This window comes from Elephantulus edwardii, unplaced genomic scaffold (assembly GCF_000299155.1).
Source record: "Elephantulus edwardii isolate Elephantulus edwardi_28Jun2011 unplaced genomic scaffold, EleEdw1.0 scaffold00279, whole genome shotgun sequence".
Classification (NCBI taxonomy): domain Eukaryota; kingdom Metazoa; phylum Chordata; class Mammalia; order Macroscelidea; family Macroscelididae; genus Elephantulus; species Elephantulus edwardii.
Window position 1 is genome coordinate 3,448,037 of NW_006400029.1, and position 23,072 is coordinate 3,471,108.

Below are 23,072 nucleotides of genomic sequence, written 5' to 3' on the forward strand. Positions count from 1 at the left end.
TGTTCTTTTTCAATTTGCTGGAGATATTGGGTTAGAGAGTCAATCATCTGTTTTTCCTGTCTTTTGATGTGTTTGCTTATTGCTATAAATTGACCTCTGATTACAATTGACCTCTGATTACTGCTTTGGCTGTTTCCCAGAGGTTTTGGCAGGTGGTGTTTTCATTATTATTTATTTTTCATTTCAATGAACATCTACAGAGATTGTGGAATTCCATTCATTCATTGTTGCACCCTTCTCCCCGCCCCCCACCCCCCCAGCCCTCTATTTTTAAGAATATATAAACAGGAAGGGAGCCAGGTGTGCATTGCCACAACCTACCCTCATCCTGGCCAGCGACAATAAGACCCTCCTCGCATCCAGACCAGTCTCTCTGTTGGACTGCAGCCCTGGCTTCTCAGGGCACAGGTGGGCAGCAGGGGTGCCTGAAGGTTACCAAGAGCATGAAGGCCTTGTGTGTCTTGTGCTACCCTGCCCACCCACTCGCTGGCCAGCACACCTGCTTGCCCACCAGCCCCGTGGCTCCCGGCGGTGGTGGTGACTGCAGGAGGTGCAGTCTCTTCAGGTGCGTGCTTCACTCTTGGTGTCGTGGGACTCGGTGGCTGCCATGGCATCCAGCATGGACCGGGCGATGATTCTCGTGGATTTTCAGGCATGTACCAGCATTGAAAACATCGATGAAGTTATTACACTTCTTGAACAAAATAATTGGGACTTAGTGGCAGCTATCAGTGATGTAATGCCCCAGGAAAATGGCATTCTACAAAGTGAGTGTGGAGGCAAGACCATATGAGGACCTGCATTTGATCCAGCAAGTCATTCAGCTTCAGTTCCTGTTGCCTCTTCCTCTTCAGCATTTCGACCTGTCATGCCATCCAGGCAAATTGTAGAAAGGCCACCTCGGATGCTAGACGTCAGGGTTGAGTACAGAGATAGAAATGTTGATGTGGTACTTAAAGACCACTGTACTGTTAACAGATTCTAGAAAACAAATTTCAGATACCCATGTCTAAAATGCTGTTGAAAGGCTGGAAGACTGAAGATGTGGAAGATAGGACGGTCTTGAAATCACCACACTTAACCAAAAAAACAACAGTCTTTATGTCCTTACACCAGACTTGCCACTGCCTTTGTCATGCTAGTGCACCGCTGGAATCCTTAAATCAAAACTTCATGCTGATCATCACCCACCAAGAAGTCCAGCAGTACAACCTAACCTTCTCAGGAAGCAGAACCATTCAAGAGGTAAAGAGAAATGTGTATGCCTTTATAAGTATTCCTGTTCACCATCAGTTATGAGAGGGTTGGCCAACTTCTGCCACTGATGATTCAGTATATCTTACTGAGTCAGGCATCTCTTATTTCTACCATCACCTTAAGGTGGGAAGAAGATGTCGCCTACACAGACCGAGAGCAGTCTGAGGAGCAAAGCACCTATGATCATATGGTTAGTGATAGTGATGGAGATGACTTTGAAGATGCTATGGAATTTGGATTGGATGATGAAGTTTTCGGTATAGCATCATCTGCCCTGAGGAAATCTCAAATGATGCCAGAAAACACAGAAAATGAAGGTGATGCCTTATTACAATTTATAGCAGAGTCTTCTTCAAGATGTGGTGACTGCCATCCTGTATTTTTTTATTGGCTCATTCAAATCTGCTTTTTAAGAGGCCGTCTGTGTAAAAGCCCAAGATAGAAAGCTTCTTACTTTCTACCTCCACCATGATGAAGGGGTATTAACTAGCGTGTTCTGCTCACAGATGCTTTGTGCTGAATCCATTGTCTCTTATCTGAGTCATAATTTTATAACCTGGGCCTGGGATCTGACAAAAGAGGCCAACAGAGCAAGATTTCTGACAATGTGTAATAAACACATCGACAGTGTGTCATTGCACAAACCATTCGAACTCAAAAAACCGATCAGTTTCCACTCTTCCTGATTATTATGGGAAAGCGATCATCTAAGGAAGTGCTAAAAGTGATCCAAGGAAACACAACAGTGGATGAGTCAATGATGAGGCTTACGGCTGCAATGGAGATCTTCATGGCCCAACAACAGGAAGATATAAAGGACGAGGATGAATGTGAAGCTAGAGAAAATGAGAAGAGAGAGCAAGGTGATGCCTTTCGCTTGAGGTTGACAGAGCAAAAAGAGAAGCACGAGAGAGAGAAGAGATGGCAGAAGAGTTTTGTTTGGAGCAGATTGGTAAAGAGCATGAAGAACATGAAGCCATCCCGCTCTCCTTAGAGCAAGCCCTGCCTCCAGAATCAAAGGAAGAAAATGCTGAGCCTGTGAGCCAACTGTGGGTCCATATCCCTAGTGGCGATTTCCTAGAGTGGCATTTTCTGGTTAGTAAGAAGCTACAGATTGTCCTTGATTTTGTAACTTCCAAAGGATATGCATGGGATGAATTCAAGTTACTGAGCACCTTTCGTAGGAGAGATGTAACACAGTTGGATCCAAATAAATCCTTATCAGAGATAAGGTTGTTCCCTCAAGAAATTCTTTTCCTTGAAGCAGAGGAGTAACACATGGTCCATTGGTGGAACCAGCCATTCCTTGACAAGTCCCAGGCCTGCTTCAGGAGAAGGGCTTCTAGCCAACCCACCCACATGCTCGTCTCATTCAATTTAATGTCACACTTCTGCCTTTTGCAAGATTGCTGGGGGGAAAAATGGGGGGGGGGAGGAAGAATATATAAAAACCTTTTAAAAATGTCCAGCTCTGGTCTAGTTGTCTTCATGAACTACTAACTCCTTTACCATGAGACCATAAGAACTGGATGGTGCCTGGTTAGCCTTGTTGAATGTTTTGCTCAAGTACCCAAGAAATGAGTTCAGATCAAAAGGAAAGAAACTGTGGTACAGAATTTCTAATTTATTTTAGAATCCAGGCTTGTGATCCATTGGAGCTGGAAGAATCTTGGAATCTCCTACCCTGGGGAAATTTTTGAAGCTTGAACTGAAACTATGTCCCCTGATGAAGCCATCTTCAAACTAGATAATAGTATAGCTGAATTAGTGAAGAGTATTTACCTTGAACATTGTGCTTTTTAAAAGAATTAAAATACTAACTCTTAAGAATAAAGGAGTAGTTTATGGGGCAATGAGCTGAAGTCAGTGATGGTATAATATGGGGAGAGGATTGCAAGACTCATCTACAACCAGGAGAGAATAAAATACATGAATTGGACCTTCTAAGAATCAAATCCCTATGCACATCAAAAACCTACTCCACCGGAGTAAAAAGGAAAGCCACAGACTGGGGGAAAAATATTTGGCAATGACATATCTGATAATGGATTCATATCTAAAATTTATAGAATACCACCTCATAGGAACATCTCAGGAACAGGTTTGAGGCCTTGAACACTAATGAGCGAAGACCTAATGAGTTGTGGGAGGATGTCAGATATATTATCCAGGAAGAATGCAAACAGTCATTACAAAGACAGAAGAGAAAAAAAAAAAAGACCAAAATGGATGTCAGAAGAAACTCTGAAGATTGCACTGGAGTGCAGAGAAGCCAAAGCACAAGGAAGAATTCAAGATACAAAAGAGCTGAAAAGAAGATTCCAAAAGGCAGCACGGGATGACAAAGCAAAATATTACAATGAAATGTGCAACGAGCTGGAGTTGGAAAATCAAAAGGGCCGAACTCATTCAGCATTTCTTAAGCTCAAGGAACTGAAGAACAAATTCAAACCTCAGGTTGCAATAATCAAGGATGCTTTAGGCAGAATATTAAATGATCCAGGAAGTATTAAAAGAAGATGGAAAGAAAATACTGAGTCATTGTATCAAAAGGAATTGGCAGACACGGAAGAATTTAATGAAATAACATATGAGCAAGAGCCTATGGTGATGAAGGAAGAAGTTCAAGCTGCTTTGAAGGAAATAGCAAAAAATAAGACCCTAGGAATAGATGGTATACCAATTGATGTATTTCAGCTAACAGATGCTGCCCTGAATGTGCTCACCAAGTTGTGCCAAGAAATCTGGAGAAAAACCACTTGGCCAACTGACTGGAAGAGACTATATTTGTTCCCATTCCAAAGAAGGGTGACCCAACAGAGTGTGGAAACTGTAGAACAATATCAATGATTTCACATGCAAGCAAGATTCTGCTGAAGATTATCCAAAAACGACTAGAACAGCACATCAGGCTGGGTTTAGAAGGGGTCGTGGTACTAGGGATATTGTAGCTGATGTTAGATGGATCTTAGCTGAAACAGGAAATGCCAGAACAATGTCAATCTATGTTTCACTGACTATGCAAAGGCGTTTGACTGTGTGGATCATAACAAACTATGGCTGACTCTGAGAAGAATGGGAATCCCAGAGCCCTTGATCATGCTAATGCGAAACCTATTCTTGGACCAAGAGGCAGTCGTCAGAACAGAGCAGGGAAACACTGCATGGTTCAAAATTGGGAAGGGTGTACACCAGGGATTTGTCCTCTATACCTTTTCCACCTGTATGCAGAACAGATTATCCGAGAGGCTGGGCTCTATGAGGAGAAGTGTGACATCAGGATTGGCAGAAGCTCTATTAACAATCTGCATTATGCAGATGACCCAACCTTGCTTGCTGAAACTGAGGAGGACCTGAAATCCTTGCTGCAGAGGGTCAAGGACTGCAGCCTTCAGTATGGATTGAGGCTCAATGTTAAGAAGACAGATTCTCACTACTGGACCAACTGGCAGCACCAGGATGGATGGTGAAGAGATTGAGATTGTTAACAACTTTAGTCTGCTTAGCTTCATGGTAAAAAATCTTGGCACCAGTAGCCAGGAAATAAAATAAAACGTATTGCAATGGGAATGTCTGCTGTTAGGGACCTCTCCAAAGTACTGAAGAGCAGTGGTGTCACTCTGGAGACTAAGGTGCGTCTGATACAGTGCCATGGTCTTTGCAATCACTTGTTAATGCATCAGAGAGTTGGGCAGTGACTAGGAAGGATAGAAGGAGAATTGATGCCTTTGAGCTGTGGTGCTTGGAGAAGAGTATTGAATGTACCATGTACTGCCAAGAAAATAAACAGATTCATCCTGGAGAGGGTTAAACCAGGCTGCTCCTTGGAAGCAAGGATTCTGGGGCTTCATCTGACATAACTTTGGACATGTAGTAAGGGGGGACAGATCTTTGGAGAGGGACATCATGCTTGGGAGGGTGGAGGGATGGCGCAAGAGGGGAAGATCCTCTATGAGGTGCATTGATTCAGTGACTTGGGTAATCGAGATGGGTGTGTCAGAGGCAGTGCGACTGGCACAGGAAAGAGCAGGGTTTAGGGCTGTTGTACATAGGGTCGCTATGAGTCGCAAGCGACCCAATGGCACATAACAACAACAACTAGCACCTCAACAAGACAAAGGTAAACAACTCAATCACAAAATAGGCACAGAATATGAACAGATATTTCACCAAAGAAGACATTCAGATGACAAACAAACAAATGAAGAAATGTTAAAAATCCCTAGCTATCAGATAGATACAAATCATGCCAGCAATAATAACAAAACTCAACATGACAGAAAACAGCAAATGCTGATGTGGTTGTGGAGAGAGTGGAATACTTACTCACTGTTGGTAGGAATGTAAAATGGTACAACTGCTATGGAAGGGAGTATGGTGCTTTCTCAAAAAGTTAGAAATACCCTTTGACTCAGCAGTTCCACTTCTGGGACTATACCCTAAAGAAACCAGAGCCTTAACTCAAACAGATTTATGCACACCAATGGTTATTGCTTCATTATTCTCAATAGCAAAGAGATGGAAACAACCCAAGTGCCCATCAACTAATGAATGGATAGAAAAACTATGGTACATTTACATAATGGAATATTACACAGTACTGAAAACGCAATGAACGTACGTCAGCTCTGAGTCAATTCTGACTTAATAGTACAATATTAACACTATAAATTATTTTTCCTTTCATTTTACTGCCTATTTGCTGCATATATAAAGGAGGAGTACAACTTATTTTTGATGTTTGATATTCTATCCCTTAAACTTATAAGCTTACTTAGTAATTATAATAATTTCTCTGTAGATTCTTTTAAATACAAAATTAAATAATCTCTGAAAAAGGAAAAAAAAACCGAAAACAATGAACTCATAAAAATGACACAACATGAGTGAACCTGGAGGACTTTATGCTGAGTAAAATATCTCAGTCACATAAAGACAAATACTGTGTAACACTGTTGTCATAAAATAGGGCAGATATGGGAGGTTGAGAAGAGAGTAGGAAAAGAGTAGATAGATCATGAACATTGCATTGGAACAGATGAGGGGAACAGCAGCTGTAAAGGAATATATGATTAGGTATTATATGCATGACAACAGTCTAGAATGTTGCAAGTTGACTATGGTGGGGAGGGAAGAAAATATGCAACAGTGAATGAATAATGAATAAAAACAAACAAAAAGTATGTAATGTATGTTTTCACCAAAAAGAAAAATGTCTTGGTTCTGTAACTAAGGTGTATTGACAAAGTTTTTTAAACTCTCAGAGTTCCTCAGTATTTTTTTGAAAGGGTGAAACTTTATAATAATTATGTAACTGTATATTCTAATATTTTATTAACTCATCAGGTATTTATTTGCTTCCTATTGTTCTTTAACCCTATGGGATACATTCTAGTGGAACTAAGGAATCCATTTCCTTTTATTCTGAATCAGTTGTGCATTTTTAATTTTAATTTCCGTTACCAAATCTGCTACTGGTCAGATCCTGGTAAACTACCAAGCATGTTGTCCTTTTTTATTGGTTTAACAGTTTCTCAACCTCAGCATCGTTGACATTCCGAGCTGGATAATTCTTTGTTGTAGGAGTTATACTGTACATTTTAAGATGTTTAGCAGCACTCCTGGCCTCTGTCTACTAGATAACCATCAAGTTGTAATCTACCCATAGTTGACCCTCCAGCACGTTTTCAAAGACAGTTAATCATAGGGGAAGAGATTGCCTATCTTTCTCCCAGGGAGCAGTGGGGGAATTCGAACAATGTGCCTTTGGTTGGTAGCCCAACTCCTTAACTAAGCCACCAGAGCTCCCAAAAGCACTCCACTAGATGTGACAACACATCTATCCACACATTGACAGGCGCTCTCCCCCACCCAATTTGTGAACCACTTCTTTAACAGTTATTCCCTTTCCTTTTACCTTTTCTTCCATAGTCATGACTCAGAAGAGAACCACCAAGCAACTGAGCCAGATCAACTTCAGACTGCCCAAGAAGGAAGGACTCTCTTTTCTCGGTGGCCTTAGGTCTAAAAATGACACTCTTTTCCGATCTAATGTCTGTATCAATGGGAATCATGTTTACATGGAGCAGCCAGAATCCAAGAGTGAGACCAAGGACAGCACTCCTTCCTCCTTTCCATCTCCCCAGGGCTTCAAGAGGAAGCATTTGTTCTCATCTACAGAAAATCTGGCTTCCTGGTCTGGTAAGGAGCCTGGAGAAGCAGGTGGCATGGCTTCTGACAGGCAGCTCTCCGATTCTGCCACCAAAGACTCTCTAAAATCAATGTCGCTGCCATCCTACCGACCACTAGTCAGTGGAGACATTAGGGGAAATGCAGCCCCAGCAAACTTGGAGGCTGCAAAGGAAACCAAAGAGAACAGGAAGCAGGAGAACAGGAAGTCCTCTTTGCTTTCTCTGGTGACAGGCAAGAAGGATGTGGCTAAGGGCAGTGAAGGTGAAAGCCCTCCTTCTGTCCCGGAGACGGAAAAAGAAAGCACACTCCCCGAAATCAAACCAAAGGAGGAGCCTGTTAAAAACACTGTGAAAAAATCCGAGAAAGATGTTCCAACTATTGTCTCTGAATGGGGTAAATCTCTGAATCCTTTTGAAGAAATGCAGATCACAGGACCAGAGGCTGAGCCCGAGTCCACTTCTGAATCTAAGCTGCCTATCCCTTCCCCACGGGCTCCCCAGACCAAGGCCGTCAAACCTCGGTGAGTCTTGGGTCTTTGCCCACAGGGCCATCCACCTCACTGCTCATGGTATTCAGCAGGGGTTGACGTCAAAGCACATGTTGCTTCTTACTCTGTGGTGGTACGTATATGCCACGGGCTTAGTAGTCTGAGTTGCTTGTTGGTTTTTTAACCAGTCCCGACTTCCTACCTGGCCTGTGCTATACTAATGAAAATTATGTTTCCAGCTCAGCGCCACTAGTCTAGCAGGCATGACCTGTCCCTTACAGTGTGATAATCAGACCCTCGTGGAAATACACACCATGGTTTGTAGCAGGTTTTGAGCGTTGCAAGTTTGCTTTAGTTGTGATACGTTGGGATGTGCAGAACGTGTGTTCATGAAGTTCTTGTTGCACACTTCCCTGTCAGGCAGAAGTTATCTCTTCTCTTTGCACCCTGGCACATTCATTTGCTAGCATGAGGGACCCTTGAGCCACTCCTGAGTGTATTGTGACGATTCTCTGTATGTTTACTCTGTTGCAAGAACCTTAGGGACCTTTCTGCTTTTTGGCATGACTCATATCCACACTGACTACTTCTGACACACTGACACTGAGGGTGTCAGAGATTCTTTTTTGGAGATTCTGCTTACTTTGATCTGACACACACATACACAACTCTCTCTCTGTCTATCTCTCTGTCTCTCTTCCTTTTCAAAATCTGTGCCTGTTGCTTTATTCCATCTTTTCTGGCTCTAAACTTTTTAGATGCTTTTGTCCTGCAGTAGTTGAATACTGGGCTTTGCGTTTATCTCTGCAAGAAACTATAGGCTGTTGCTTTCCCTGGATCTCCCCGTTACTATTGCAACAGACCTCTGTGTGGCAGATGTGCTTGGTGATAAAAGTGTCCCTATTGTGTGTTTAGTTTTAATGTTCTTTCTTCAGTGTCTTAGGATTCTGACCCAAAATGTTAATATTCAGCCATTTTGAACAACTTTAGTTTTATTTGTTTTTGGATCTCTCACGATGCATCTGCAACTGACCTGCAGATTTTATTTTGTCCTTTTTACAGACTGGAAGTGTCTCCAGAGGTTCACCCCAAAGCCAGGCTTCCTTCTTCCTCCGACCCGCCTCTCTTTTTTTCTGCCCTCTCTTCTGGCTCTGGTCAGTCCTGTCTACCTTCTGCATTGGAGCATAATTTAGAGACACAGTCCTCTGAAGAGCCTTCTGTCTTCTCCTCGCTCTCATCTTCCATAGTGGCTCCCCTTTCCACGTCCACTCCTATTGGAAGCTGGCCTTCCACAGGTGAGAGCCAAGCCAGCTCTGAAGAGCCATCTTTCCATCTTAAAGCAGGGATGCAAGAGGATAGTGTGACACAAGTTCCAAATACTGTTTCTTCTGTCTCAAGATCACTTTCCACCCCCCTACCCACTCTACTGTGTGAAGACTGTCCAGTGGGGCACACCAGTGAGGTGGACAAAGAGAAGACCACTGAGGAGGAGGAGTCCGGAAACTATCTCTGGGAGGAGCCTTTACCGGGGCAACAAGAAGAGCAGCTTCAGAGGTTTTCCCCTGAAAGAGAAAACGATGCTCCTTCATCTGAAGAGGGTCAAGAAAAAACATTTGCTCTTTCAGTCAGAAGTGCCAGGATGGGAAGCTCAGCAGGGAAGGTTTGGATGGGAGAAGGCACACAATTTGAGACTCAGTCTACAACTTTGGCAGAGAACAAAATTAGAGCAGGTGAAATGACTTCTTCACTCAAAGAAGTGGCATCACTTCCAGAAGTGAGAGAACCGGATCCCTCTCTCGATTCAGTCACACAGAAACATGAAGAGAGGGGTCTGGATGCCCGTAACAACCAAAAGAAAGCCAAGAAACGTGTGTCATTTTCCGAACAGCTCTTCACAGAAGACAAGGTGGGGAGGTCTACTGAAGGTGGAGAAGAGGACCACAATAATCCTCAGGAGCTGAGTCAGGAGGCTGCCACTGGCAGTGCACGTGACAAGGAGTCTGCGTCTTCCCACACAGAAGACTCAGAGAGGGAAGCTGTGTCTGAAGCCAGGCTGTTGGGTTCTGATGTGCCAGCCCCCATGGTGGATCGTGAGGAGAATTTCTCCAAGGGCCCCACGGGGAAAGGAAGCTCAGAGAAAGACACTGGACTCATCAGGGCTGAGGGAAATGACACCCTGATGGAGCAGTTTCAGAGCAAAGCCAGCGATCACGAAGGCCTACTGTCTAATCCCCTGAGTGATCTGCAGTCCACTGCAGATGTCAGATCTCCAGTCTTGACTGATCTGGATCTAACCCTCCCTTCTATTCCTGAAGTCGCATCTGATGATGAAAGGGTAGACCAGGTTGAAGATGTCAGAGAAACAGCAAAGGTGGTGAGTCTGGAAGTAAGAGCTTCCTGCTTGGGAACTTTACCTCACTGTCCCAAGGAGAAAACTGAGTTGAGTGGTGTGAGAGAAGGTGCTGCCGAGAGCCTGAGGGATCTCAGAGCGAAAACTCCCACAGCGTCTCCTGCAGCGTCTGTGACGGCTTTGTCTGAGCAAACTATAGCTTTAGGAATTCATAAACCACATCTTGGCGAGAGCTCAAGCTCAGATAAACAGCTGCCGGGCCCTGGCAGGGAGGAAGAAGAAAAGCTGGAGGGAAATGGGAGGCCGAGCCAGCCGCCTGGCATGGCCCTAGACTCTCCTATTTCCAGTCCCTCCCTTTCTGAGCCCTTTTCTTCCAAACACTCTTTCCCTCACACTCCACATTCTGACACAAACCAAATGAGTACAGCAGAGTCTCAAAAAAAGGCAACAGCAGAGGGCTCCGCTGCTAAAGTTGAAAATTCTGGCAAGAGGAAGCCGGTTCTTCAGGCCTGGGTCTCACCCTCAGAGACACATCCAGTCTCAGCTCAGCAAAGGTGAGAGATGGACAAGATTGTCTTCTTATATGTTAGCCATGTTCCTTCCCTTGTTGTTGTCTTTTTTTTTTTAAATACCTACCGAGGTGGTTACAGTTTTCATGCCACACAGATGTTCTGCCGTTTTGACCAGTCTGTTTTGCTGGTAGGGCTTATTTTAAAAAGGGCCGTCCCCTGTGGTTGAAATATCTCGAGACATCTCTGTGCAGCACAAGCATAATAGTAGTCTTCAAAGACAGTTTAGAAATTGTTGTACAGTGAGATCTTGAGCTCTATAAATTATAGCAGTGTGCTATCATTAGCATTTTTAATAGTCTCAGAAACCAACTGAGATTGTGGTAGAACCTAGCCACATGCAAATGTAAAGCTTCCTCTAAGTTGTGCCTGATGTGAAGCTAGCATGTTTGTTGTGTGTTGTGGAAGAACATAAGTCCACACAGGGACCCCACAGTGGAGTCCTACATGATAGTTATCACCAAAAGTAAGGGACTGTCTTCCATATTCTCCCAGTACTCATAAAGAGGCAAAGGTCTCATGAGAACTCAAGACACTTGGCCAAGGGTATGCTTTCCCAGCTTGCATATGGCTGTCTGGTTCTGACTTCTTTTGTTCTGAGGAACGTAGACATTGGAGAATGTTGGATCAGAGTTGTGAACAGAGTGTGTCACCATCTGCTCTCTTTTTTTGTCCTGCTGAATGCCATTGTTGAGTGAGATGGGCAGTTTCTTGATTATGCCATGATCGAGAGTTCCAAGCCTAAGGATTCCTTTTCTCCTCTTTAGACTTCATCCTGTGAAGCCGATGAACACAGCAGCTACAAAGTTTGCTCTCCCCAGTTTGGGAACTGCCACCATCATCAGCGAGAACTTGATCAATGAAGCCATGACAAAGGTATGTCATCTCTAAGAAGCTGACATGCTAGGAATTTACCAGAGGCCATTTCTTTTTTTTTTTTTTATGTCTTAGGCAACAACCAAAGTTTAGTCCGCAGAAACCTGCCTCTGAAAATTACAACAAAATTCACAGCAAAGGATGTACTATAAAATACAAATTTCTCAGTATGAGGACTTCTGTAGTCTAGTAAAAAGGGAAGATGATTAAAACAAATTTCCTTAAAAACTTTAACACTCTCCTTACATGCCCCTGCTTCTCCACATTCAAACACAAAACTATACAAAACTACAAGGAAAAAGACCAGAGGATGTTATGTTGCAAAGTCTTAGTATCTACTCAAAGCTGCTTGTCCTCACTCAGACCTTCCCTGAAGAGAGTTGAGGGTTCCGAGTCCATTGAGAAAGTAAGTAGTCCTGGATGATCACCGCTGTGTCACCAGACAGCCCCAGATCACTCACTGTCAGACTTAATGGAATTGACCTGTACAGAGATGACACCTCCCTTGTAGCTGCCTCGCTTCTTCTTAGTTTTCTCATGCTGGAAGGATTTGCCTTTGGTGAACTTCAGAACCTGATTGGCTCGTTCCCCCCAGTCTCCAGCTGCACCTCGCTTGGCATAAAAGGAGTTATCTGCCACTCGTGCATCTACCTCAATCTCCTCTTCTCTGACTCTTCGAAATGGGGATGATGCCCTTTTCTCAGTTTTCTTCCTTTTTGGAAATGTGTTGGGGGTCTGGAGCTTCTGCTTTTTCACTTGAGGAGTGCTGGCCTCCTTTGCAACAGAAGGCCATTTCTAGAGTCAGCATTGTATACCTCTCCTTGGGCAATAGGTAACACAGATTTGAGTTTACTTACACTTCTGGTATCTTTGACTAACCTTTGGAAGCCCCTAGATGTTTGCTTGGATAATTACTCTTTCTCTTATAAGGTTTTTAGTTACTTACTTTTTTATGTGTTTCGAGCAATAGTATTGATATCTTCTCTTTTAATTTTTTTAAATTAATATACTAGTGTATTTACAAAATTCAAATACATTATTTTTGAGGGAAATTGGAAGAATTTGTTCTGAATACCTTCTCTTTTTAATGAGATGACAGTGGTATCCACAGTCTGACCCATTGAAAGCAGATGTTTCATTTCCCTATATTGCCTTTCTTGTCTTTCAGAATGTTTAACTGTGTTTGTAGCCATTGTATGAATATACTTTTTTGGTAACTTTGTTTTATAAGAATTTAAAGTTTAGAAAAATGTTGCAAGATCAGGACAAAGAACTCCCCTGTGTCCTTCATCCTGCTTTGCCACTTGGTAACTATTTACCAGATAGGCTTTGTTATCCTCTCCTTTCTCTTTGTTCATTTTCTCACTGTGTGTGTGCTTATACATAATCATACATTTTTTCCCCTCTAAATCCTAAGAATGATGATGTTTTTAAAAATCAGGACATTTACCATTAATATACTGTTTTCTTACTTGTTTTCTACATTGAATTTTTTTTCTTATCTTTGTGTTTTTGTTTGGTATATTTTTTTGCCTCCATCAGGGATTCAATCCTCATTTGCACGCTGCATTTAGTTTTCTTGTCTCTGTTCTCACTCACTGCTATGGAGTGAGTTCTTGATTACCCATGAAAACCCTCCATTAGGTTTCCAGGGCTGTAAATCTTAACAGGAAGAGACTGACTGTCTCTTGAGTTGTGCAAAACAGAACCACTCCATGGGATTTTCAAGGCAGTAACCTTTCAGGGGCAGAACACCAAGCCTGCCTTCTGAGGTGCCTCTGGGTGGCTAGTTGAACACTGACTTAACCGTGCCGCTCAGGGATTCTTCGTCTCTCCTCTCTTGTTGTGTACTGTTGAGTGATTTCAATTCATAACGGCCCCATAAGACATAGTAGAACTGCCTCGTAGGGTTTCCTAGGTCAAGAACTTTTTTGGAAGAAGAGCAGCAGCTTTTTCTCCCAGAATACTGGTGGATGTAGACTAGTGATGTTTCAGTTAGCCACTGCATTTAACCACTGCACCATCAGGCCTCTTCCTTGTTTCTCTAGTCTCCTTTATTTTGGAATATTTCCTCAGTCTTTGTGCTTCAAAATACTGAGGTTTTTAAAGATTATATTATAGGCTTTTTCTCAGTTGGGGTTTGTTTGTTTTCTCATGATTTGGTTAAGGTTATGTTCAGTCTTCGCAGGAATCACACAAATAAATGTTTTAAATTTAATTGTATTTTTGTGTGTGTGTTACCATCAAATTGGATCTGACTGGTACAGGAGGAAATTGCCCCTCTTTCTCCAGCAGAGCATCTGGGGGATTTGAACTCATGTGCCTCTGGGACTGCAGTGCAGCTAGGCCACCAGAGCTCCCTTACCAATAATTTTTTTTCTCAGTGTCTCATTAAGAAGACACACAGTATGGTTTTTGTTCCATCAGTGGGGGTGTTAATTCTGATAACTTAGCTTTGTTGTCTGGCAGTTTCCCTGTTGTAAAGTTCTTAATTTTTTTTTCTTCTTTTACAAATAAGAAGTAGTTTATGGAGAAATAATCTGGCACTATGTAAATGCCCTGTTCCTCATCAAACTTTCACTTCAAACTTTCTATATTGATATCATTGACGAATAAGGTGGTTGCAAAATGATGATTTTCTAAGTCTGTTGTGTGTGTGGAAACACTCTTGAGTTCTCTTTTCCTCTTAATAGTAGGTCAAAATCTTTTTTCCATGTAGCTACTTAATTATATTTTGGAGTGGCATCCACTTCCTAAACAACATGGCTCTGGAAACTCTGTGAACTTACATAAATGTTGATAGTTGTAGAAAGGTTTCAGGCCTTTTGTTCATAGGGTCACTATGAGTCATGCTCAACTCAATGGCAAACAACAACAACAATATACCAATATTTATTTAATCTCACAAGTTCCCTGATTATTGGATATTTTGGTTGGTTTTGTTTTCCAGATGAATAGCACTATCACAATTTCTTGCATAGGAATCTTATGTGTTCTTTTAGATTATTTCATTAAGCTGAATTGCCAGAGAGGCTATTACTACATTAGAGGGTTTTGTCTCTTTAAAAAGACATGAGCTAGTACTGGAAACCAGCTCTACTCCATAAAAACAAAACCTGTCTCCTAGAGTACATCCCTTGATAATCTCTGCTTTGGGATGTCTTCATCCTGCCCTTTCTGACTCTAAAACCAGAAGGATCTAAAACTGACCCTGGTCTTCCCTGACTCAGTGCCATATGGACTAACAGAAAGAATTTCTAAGGAATTTCTTAAGCTTATAAGCCTGTACTGTATTTCAGATATGTGGGGAGGAACTTCCTTACTGACTACTTGGGACTGTAACTTGTATACCTGAACTTTATTTAGAAGAATAATTTTTTTTTGTGTTTTTTTTAAATTTTCTATTTTAATTTGTCATTTTAACAAAAGTTTACAGAAGTTAGATTTTCATTCATTCATTGTTTTACATTTTACCCCCCCTCCTTTCCCCCTCCTTAAGTTGATTTTTTTTCATTAGTTTATATTAGAAGAATAATTTTTTTAAAAAATTATATTTTTTGGTGTGTACTGTCAAATCAGATCTGAATAGTACAGGAGGAGATTGTCCCTCCTTCTCCAGCAGAGCATCTGGTAGATTCAAACCGCTCAATTCTGGGATGGCAGTACAGCTTCTTGCCACTAGGCCACTAGAGCTCACCTAGAAGAATAATTTTTAATGTTTATAGTCAACAATAATTGATTGGTACTGAAAATAAGTTGTTGTTGTTATTGTTATTGTATGCCTTCAAGTTGGAGCTGACTCATAGCTAAGCCTCCAGTGGCTTTCAGATGCTGTAAATCCCACAGGAGGAAATTGCCCATCTTTCTCCTTTGGAGTCACTGGTAGATTTCAACTGAATGCATTTGGGTGGGTTGGCAGTGTAACTTCTATCTCTATAAGTTAGCGTCTCCTAACCCTGTTGCCCTTTCTTCACTTGTTGTTGTTTTGGACTGTTGAGTCAGAACTGACCCATAGCTGACCCTCTAGCAGGAGTAAGTTCAGAGGCGGTCAATTCTGAAGGAAGAGATTGCCCATCTTCCTCCTATGGAGCTGCTGGTAGATTTGAACTGCATGTCTTATAATAAAGAGTTGTCAGTGCAACTCCTTACCACTAAGCCATGAGAGCTCTGCTTATTTGCCTAGGGAAGTCCAAATGATAGTCAAACAACAACAATAACTAATACCGGTACCAAACAAGGCTGGCTCTGTAGCCAGAAAGCGGAGGCAGAAGGAAAAGGTCCCTGTTGGGAGTGCTTACACTCTCACACCTTGCAGCCCTAACCAGAACTGCTGTGCATTAGGCCCGGCCCATAAAATGCACTCCGAAATGGATCAACTCAGTTTGACTGGCTTCTCTGATGCCACAGAAAAGGCAGGGCTCTTCTTCTTGGAGTTATTGATATTTACCAGGAAATTGGGCAAAGAGCAGTGTAAAAACATCAATATAAACAGCCTGAGAGATGAAAATGAAAACTGAAGATCATTTAATAGCTTTCCATCCATCTTCCTCTTAGCCTGGAATGCAGCTGGACTCTGAGGAGAGATAAGCACCTAGCTTTGGGGCAGTTAGTAAGACCCTTGGCTCTCATTTTGTTTACCCTTCAGAGTACATGTAATCAGGGGTTTATCTCGTAACTGAGTGGCTGGTGGTTTAGTTTGGTTTGGTTTTTAAGAAATAATCTCCTGGCACTGATAGGGAGCACTGCTGTTTAGTGTCTCCAGTCATTCATGGAGATCCTATAGGACACAGTAGGGCCCCCTAAGGCTTACAAGACTGTGACTTGACTTCAGAAGCAGACTGGAGCAACCGATGATTTCAAACCTCTGACCTTTTGCTTAACAGCTAAACACTTAAGCATTACCAAGGCTTCTTGAAGTGTGTGAGTACCTTGCCTTAAAAAAAGGCAACTACCTACCTATGTGATTTGCTCCTATTAAGCCCCTCTTCTCTGCTAATTTGTAACACAACTCTTGGTCCTAGGAAGTATTCTGAGTGAATATGAAACATTTCTGAGTGACAGTGGAGACACTGTTGGTCTGCCATATAGACAGTTTATAACAAAGCATGACATTATTTATTTGAAAACAAAACCAAGATTTTGTAGAATAAGAGACAAGTTAGAGAATAAAATTGCAAAGCTAAAGTTATGAAAAGCTAGGTAGATCATTGCTGCAGTGACGTTATTTCTTCGGGTTACTGGTGAGGGCCTCGACGCCTGAGAGGTGATTTTTAACTAGGAGTAGATTGTTTACTTAGGTGCCTTTAGTTAGCGCTTCCCTTTTTGAAACAGTGAAGTTCTCAAGGCCCTGAAACCACTTTCCATATTGTATAGAAAGTGTTGGACAAATATTTGAATGTGTTGGACACACACTTTATTGTTTTTATTATTATAACTATGCAAAACAAAATTCCGTGTAAAATTCCTGGCAGGAAATGCAAGATAATGAACACCATTATGTTTTGCATTAGTGAGTGTTTTCTCTGTGCTTTGTTCTTTCCTCCACAGCTGCTCACTTCTGTCATGTTGGATTTTTCAGAATTTTAAACAATCCTTACTTAAATAGTCGGTAGGATTTCCTTACAATTTAAAATTCCTTTATATACTTGTGCACACACATAGACACATACATCTCTGTATTGCGTGTGTGTGTGTGTGTGTGTGTGTGTGTGTATACACACACACAACCCTCTTCCCTTCGGATTATTTTTTTTGCCCCCAAAATTACCTGTTACTATTTATGTACAGCCTCTTTTATTTTAGGTTAAAACTGTGGGTATGAAAATATCTTTGTGAGTTGCTAAGCTCATTGCATGCTTTGCACCCTGCTCAGTAGAATGGAGGTGGGTTAATAGAATCTCCCCTTCATTCTACCTGTGTGTAGGCAGCTTTACAAGACTGGCCAACAGGTTCTGCCATAGAAGATTTTATCTTTGACTATTTTTTTTAAAGGCTTTTCCCTATTAGATAGTGAAAGTTTTCTATCTCAGGCAGGCCTCAGAGTTCTGCTGGCAAGAAGGTTTTGAGCTGCTCCAGAATTTTGTGTGGTTTTAAAAAAAAATTGTAAACTCCTAAGCCATTGATTTCAGAAAAAGAGAAGTCATCTTCTGCCCACCCTCCACTGGGGGCAGTTGAGCCCTGTTATTGGGTTGCTTTGAGTTAGAAACAACCAACAGCAGTGGGCGATTCCTGGAAACTTGGCAGGACATGTTACTTTTTATGTAATCCTTATCTTGTATTTCCTCATGGTCTGGGCCTTGTCAGATAGCTGTTGGACTCACAACATTCCGAGATTATAAATGCCAACAAATTGCAGTAATTCTTGAGGGTGTAGACTCCATCAAAATTGAGAACCTGATATTCTCTTAGTACAGGCCGTTGCGTACTCCAAGGGTACACCATGGATAACGAGGGTCATGGCTGCACCATGGTGGTATTTGGTGTCAACTGTGCATATTTTTCATGATTCCAACATGACTGCAGAGGGTTATCTGAGTAGCCACAACATCCATCTAATGAGTGTCCCTTAGGCACTGGCAGAGAACATGAACCTGTTATTGAAAGCAAAGAGTCTGCCTCTGAGCTGTCTTCATGTTTCTTCATTGACCTTATTAGACCTGAGGCTCCTTGCTCAGGTCTGCATGGCTGCTTTGCTGTGTAAGCTTTTAGTATTTGGAGGCACAGATGCTCTTTTAGAGGATTGAGAGCCCCCGTAAATGCATTTCTCAAACCCCAGACCCAGAATCTGGCCCAGGGATCCCTGGATAGTACACTAAGCTGCCAATCAAAAGGTTGCTGTCAGTTCTACCCAAAGGCCCCTTGGAGAGAAAGAAGCCTTGCCGTTTACTTCCACAGTTAGCCATTCCAAACTTTGTGCAGCACAGTCATATTTTGGTGGGGTTTCTGTTTGTTTGTTTTTCCTAGATTATTGATTTTTTATTAGTTTTAATGAAAGTGTACAGAAACTTTGGATTTTCATTACTAGTACTGATTTTTAATGACAGTAAAAATTAACATAAAATAAAATGAACACACTCTAAGAATTAAACATGACCTTTCTTTTCTTTTTCTTTTTTTTAACTTGTGTGCCGTCAAATCAAATCTGACTGGCACAGGAGGAGATTGCCCCCCCCCTTCTCCATCATCTGGTGGATTCAAACCTTGCGCCTTCAGGATTGCAGCACAGCTTCTTGCCACTAGGGCACCAGAGCTCCCTTGAACAAGACATTTCTGCACACATGTATAACTACCGTGTGGATTGGCATACTGACAGTTCTAGCACTCAAGGAGATTTTCCTTTTTTTAATATTACTGTTTTGTGTGTGTGCTCCATCAAATCGGATCTGACTGGTACAGGAGGAGACTGTCCCTCCTTCTCCAGCAGAGCATCTGCTGGATTTGAACAGCAGACCTCTGGGATTGCAGTGCAGCTTCTTGCCACTGGACCACCAGAGCTCCCTAGAAGATTTTCTTATATTCCTTTCCCATCAGTATCCCCTCCACAGGTAGCCTTTGTTCTCATGTCTGCTCTCAGGAAGGGGCTCTGGTGGCCTAGTCCACAGAATTATGTGGCCAACCCGAACGTGCTTCTCGGGCAGTTCATACACAGTGTTGACTCTGAAGAGGAAGGGTGGTCAGTGTCCACCTGGGTGATTGACCGCCTCGGAAGCCCAGTGAGGGCCAGCTCTCAGTCACTTGTAACTCTACAGCAATGAGTTTGAGTTTTTATCATACATTAGTTTTACCTCGTGTTAAATGTTATATGAATAGAATCATGAAGGAGCACAGTATTCTACTCTGACACATGTGGGGTTCCCTTCAGCTGGGGTTTACAGTAACTAGCAAAGTAGAGGGTTGTGGTAGGGGAGAATATGCAACAGAGGCTGGACACAGACAGTAGAGCCGGCAATATTTAGGCTCTAGCTTTTTATTTTAATTTTATATTGGTGTGCATACAAAATTAGTAGATATTGTGTTTCATACTTTCCTTCATTCACATTGTATTTCATAAAATCATTCCCATTCATTGCGTTTTGTAAAATTAATCACCACTAAACTATGTCCACCCTGTATTTTTTAGGTCCCCGCTAGATCTTTCTCATTTCCTTTACCCCCTGTCCTTCCACCCACCAAATTGTGCAACCCCATGACTTCCCCCTCCCATCCTCACCCTTCTGCTCCCATCCCTTCTCCACTTAAACTCCCTCACACGTTTTACTAGTTATCCTTCTATTTTTACAGTAATGGTCTTATGTAGTATTTGTCTTTATGAGACTGAGTTAGTTCACTCAGCATAATGCTCTCCAGTCTCTCCCAAGTTATATAGTAATTTAAGAAAGTGTTACTCCTAAGTGCTTCATTGTGTGAAAGTACCACAATTTCTCAATCCATTCAATTATGGTTGGACATTTGGGCTGTTGCCATGCTCTTGCGATGATAAATAATGCTGCTATGAACATAGGTGTACAAATCTCCATTTGCATCTCAGTTCTAATTTCTTTATATTCCTAGCAGTAGAATAGCTGGGTCATATGGAATCTCTTTGTTCAGCTTTTTGAGGAAACGCGTAGCTACCTTCCAGAGTGGTTGTACCATTTTACAGTCCCACAACAGTGTATGAAAGGTCCCATCTCTCCACATCCTCTCCAACATTTATTGTTTTCGATCTTGTTAAACTTTGCCACTGGTACTGAAGTGAGAAGGAGCTCTGGTGGCTTAGTGGCAAGAAGCTGTGCTGTAATCCTGAAGTCATATGGTTTGAATCCTACCAGTTGCTCTGAGGGAGAAGGAAGGGCATTCTCCTCCTGTGTGATCAATTGCCTCTGAAAACCCACCAGAAGGTCAGCTATGGGTTGGTTTTGACCCCAATGGTACAACAACTGGAGTGAGATGGTATCTTTGTGGTTTTGATTTGCATCTCTCTTATTACCAGTAATGTTGAGCATTTCTTCATATATCTGTTGTGGGATCAGTTTTTTTTTAGTAAAGATTGCCACCTCTGGATTAGTCTATAAACTTCATCTGCCAATAGCCTGCTTTTAGCATAAAGTGAAAACAGATACCAAAAAGACCCAGATTACTATTTATATTTTCCTGTTTTGTTTTTTATTTAATTATTTTAGATAGTTGATTTCTGTGTTGAATTTATATTTCCTTTTTTTCCTCTCTCCAAGAAATACAACCCCAAGGACCCTGCTTTTGCTTATTCCCAGCTGACCCATGATGAGCTAATCCAGCTGGTCCTCAAACAGAAGGAAACAATCAGCAAGAAAGAGTTTCAGGTTCGAGAGCTAGAAGACTACATTGACAATCTGCTGGTCAAGGTCATGGAAGAAACCCCTAACATCCTCCGCGTGCCAGCGCAGGTCGGCAAGAAGGCAGGAAAGATTTGAGTCGTCAGGAGGAAACGTGGAAGCAGATTTGTGAGTTTGTTTCCACCTGCTCTCAAGGTCAAGAACTCAGGATGCCTGACGTGGCAAACAGGCCCCAGATCACCATCCCTCTTGTGTTATCTGTCCAGAGTCAATTCTACCAGTTGAAGCCAGGTTAATTATTACCATGACTCTTTTACTGTACATTCCCAGGGTTTTCTTTTAAATGCCGTTGTGCCTTTGACTATACTGTAAATATTTTATACCTCCCAGACACATGGTCATAAGATCTTCTCTTACGCCATAGATTCAGATGGCGCTAGAGATATTCATGAACCTTAACTCTAGGGTTTTCTTTCTGAGCTTTTGAAATACATATCCTCCAGCCATTAAAACTTAGGAAGAGGTGAGAAAGATCCTGTTGGTGCTGTTACAGATACTTTCTTGGCTTGGACCACAGATACCGAGTTTTAATATCACGTAAACCTAGGGGCCCTTCACACTTGTTTCTTGTTGTTGGGATTTTCTTTTTGACTGGAGTGGAGTACTTTGGAGGAAAACCTGAGTATGCCTTTTAGAATTTGAACCATCTACCTTTTCTAAATAATCAGTTTTCATTAGTCTTCAGCCGTAAAGTGTGGTTCTGTGTAGGCCATGACCAGAGGAATTAGAGAATCACTTTTCCCTCAATTCAGGGAAGTTGGTCAAAGTCCTCTGGTGATAACAGGACTCCTGCTGACTAGAAGGGCCTGTTCCAGTGCCTTGATAAGGGGCTGGCCGGTCTAGGAATGTATGTAAATTGTTCTGTTGGTATGGAATGACTTCAGTAGGATTCCTTTGGCCATTTCTCCCTGTACGTTGGGTGGAGGACGACAGCCCACCAACTCCTCCAGATGAAGGAGCTCCTTGGTTTGCAGGTCAGAGGGAGTCACAGATCGAACCTTGAAGGCCTGCGCTGGGCCATGATGACTGTTGCAATACTTCCAGGTCCTGCTGGAATAGAAACCCAGGTTACTACCAGGATGTTGGTAGTAAGGGTACAGGAAATTGAAGTAAGGGACTTCATCTAGTTAATAAAATTAAAAAGCCTGTAGAAAACAGAAATGCCTTAATGAGGGAAGCCGAATATCAAATTTAATAATAGTAGACCAAATGCTGTATCGGGAAATGAGAGAGGCTTAATACAAGCTGAAGGTCACCTTGTGACACTGGGGCATTCCTTAGGAGGTCACCTTGTGACACTGGGGCATTCCTTAGGAGTCAACATTGTTCTTAGTTTCATCAAATGAATCCCTCCCTCTTGAGATTAACATAAAGAGGAACTTGGCCTTATCTGTAAAAGATTTCACCATTATCCTTTGTTTTGTACTTCCTTGTGATTTCTATATACATACTCAGAGAAGCATGGCTCTAGGTTTTCAGTTGAGAACTGTTGACGCTCTCTGCTCTATCTCATTCCTGGCTGTTTGTCTCTTTATTAATAATTATAAAATGATTCTATTCTTTGGGACCCTCGTTCTGCAATACCTTAACTTTTAACATTGTTGCTATTTGTTTCATCTGTGGTTGGGTCGTCCCTCCTTCCCCCCCTCCCATTTTCCTTCATGCATAGACTCACAGGCATTGTTGTAAAATTGTAGCCAGCAAGATGATAATACTTATGTTTGGATTGCTGTATGGTTTCTGGTTTATTTAAAGCTAGATCAATACACACATTTCTAAGGCACCTGCCTCCTTCTTGAGCAATAGCACCCGTTCAGATTTTCCGTTCAGCTTCACTATCAGTAACCTAGTAGGAGAATCAGAATGTTTCCTTGGCCGTTTTTCTTTTTTCCCCTCCTTTTTTTCCTTCTCCTCCTGGTTGTTATAGAATCTCTTCAGACTTTGACATCTGCCCTGAGGAGAGAAGAATGTAAGTTCTTAGGGGTGAG

The 23,072-nt window shown here is 42.1% G+C and overlaps 1 protein-coding gene and 1 pseudogene across 2 annotated transcripts in view; both read left to right on the forward strand.

Annotated features, from left to right (window-relative positions):
* RAB11FIP1 (RAB11 family interacting protein 1 (class I)) overlaps nucleotides 1–21,162 on the forward strand; it is a 49,690-nt gene extending 28,528 nt beyond the window's left edge. Inside the window, exons 3-6 of one of the 2 annotated variants that reach the window (XM_006900296.1) lie at nucleotides 7,189–7,969; nucleotides 8,999–10,840; nucleotides 11,596–11,731; nucleotides 20,944–21,162. In XM_006900296.1, the coding sequence (XP_006900358.1) occupies nucleotides 7,189–7,969; nucleotides 8,999–10,840; nucleotides 11,596–11,731; nucleotides 20,944–21,162 (2,978 nt within the window). The remainder of the gene's footprint in view (nucleotides 1–7,188; nucleotides 7,970–8,998; nucleotides 10,841–11,595; nucleotides 11,732–20,943) is intronic. The other variant, XM_006900297.1, reaches the window with a different exon arrangement.
* LOC102875634 lies at nucleotides 608–2,532 on the forward strand (annotated as a pseudogene).
* Nucleotides 21,163–23,072: the final 1,910 nt, after the last annotated feature.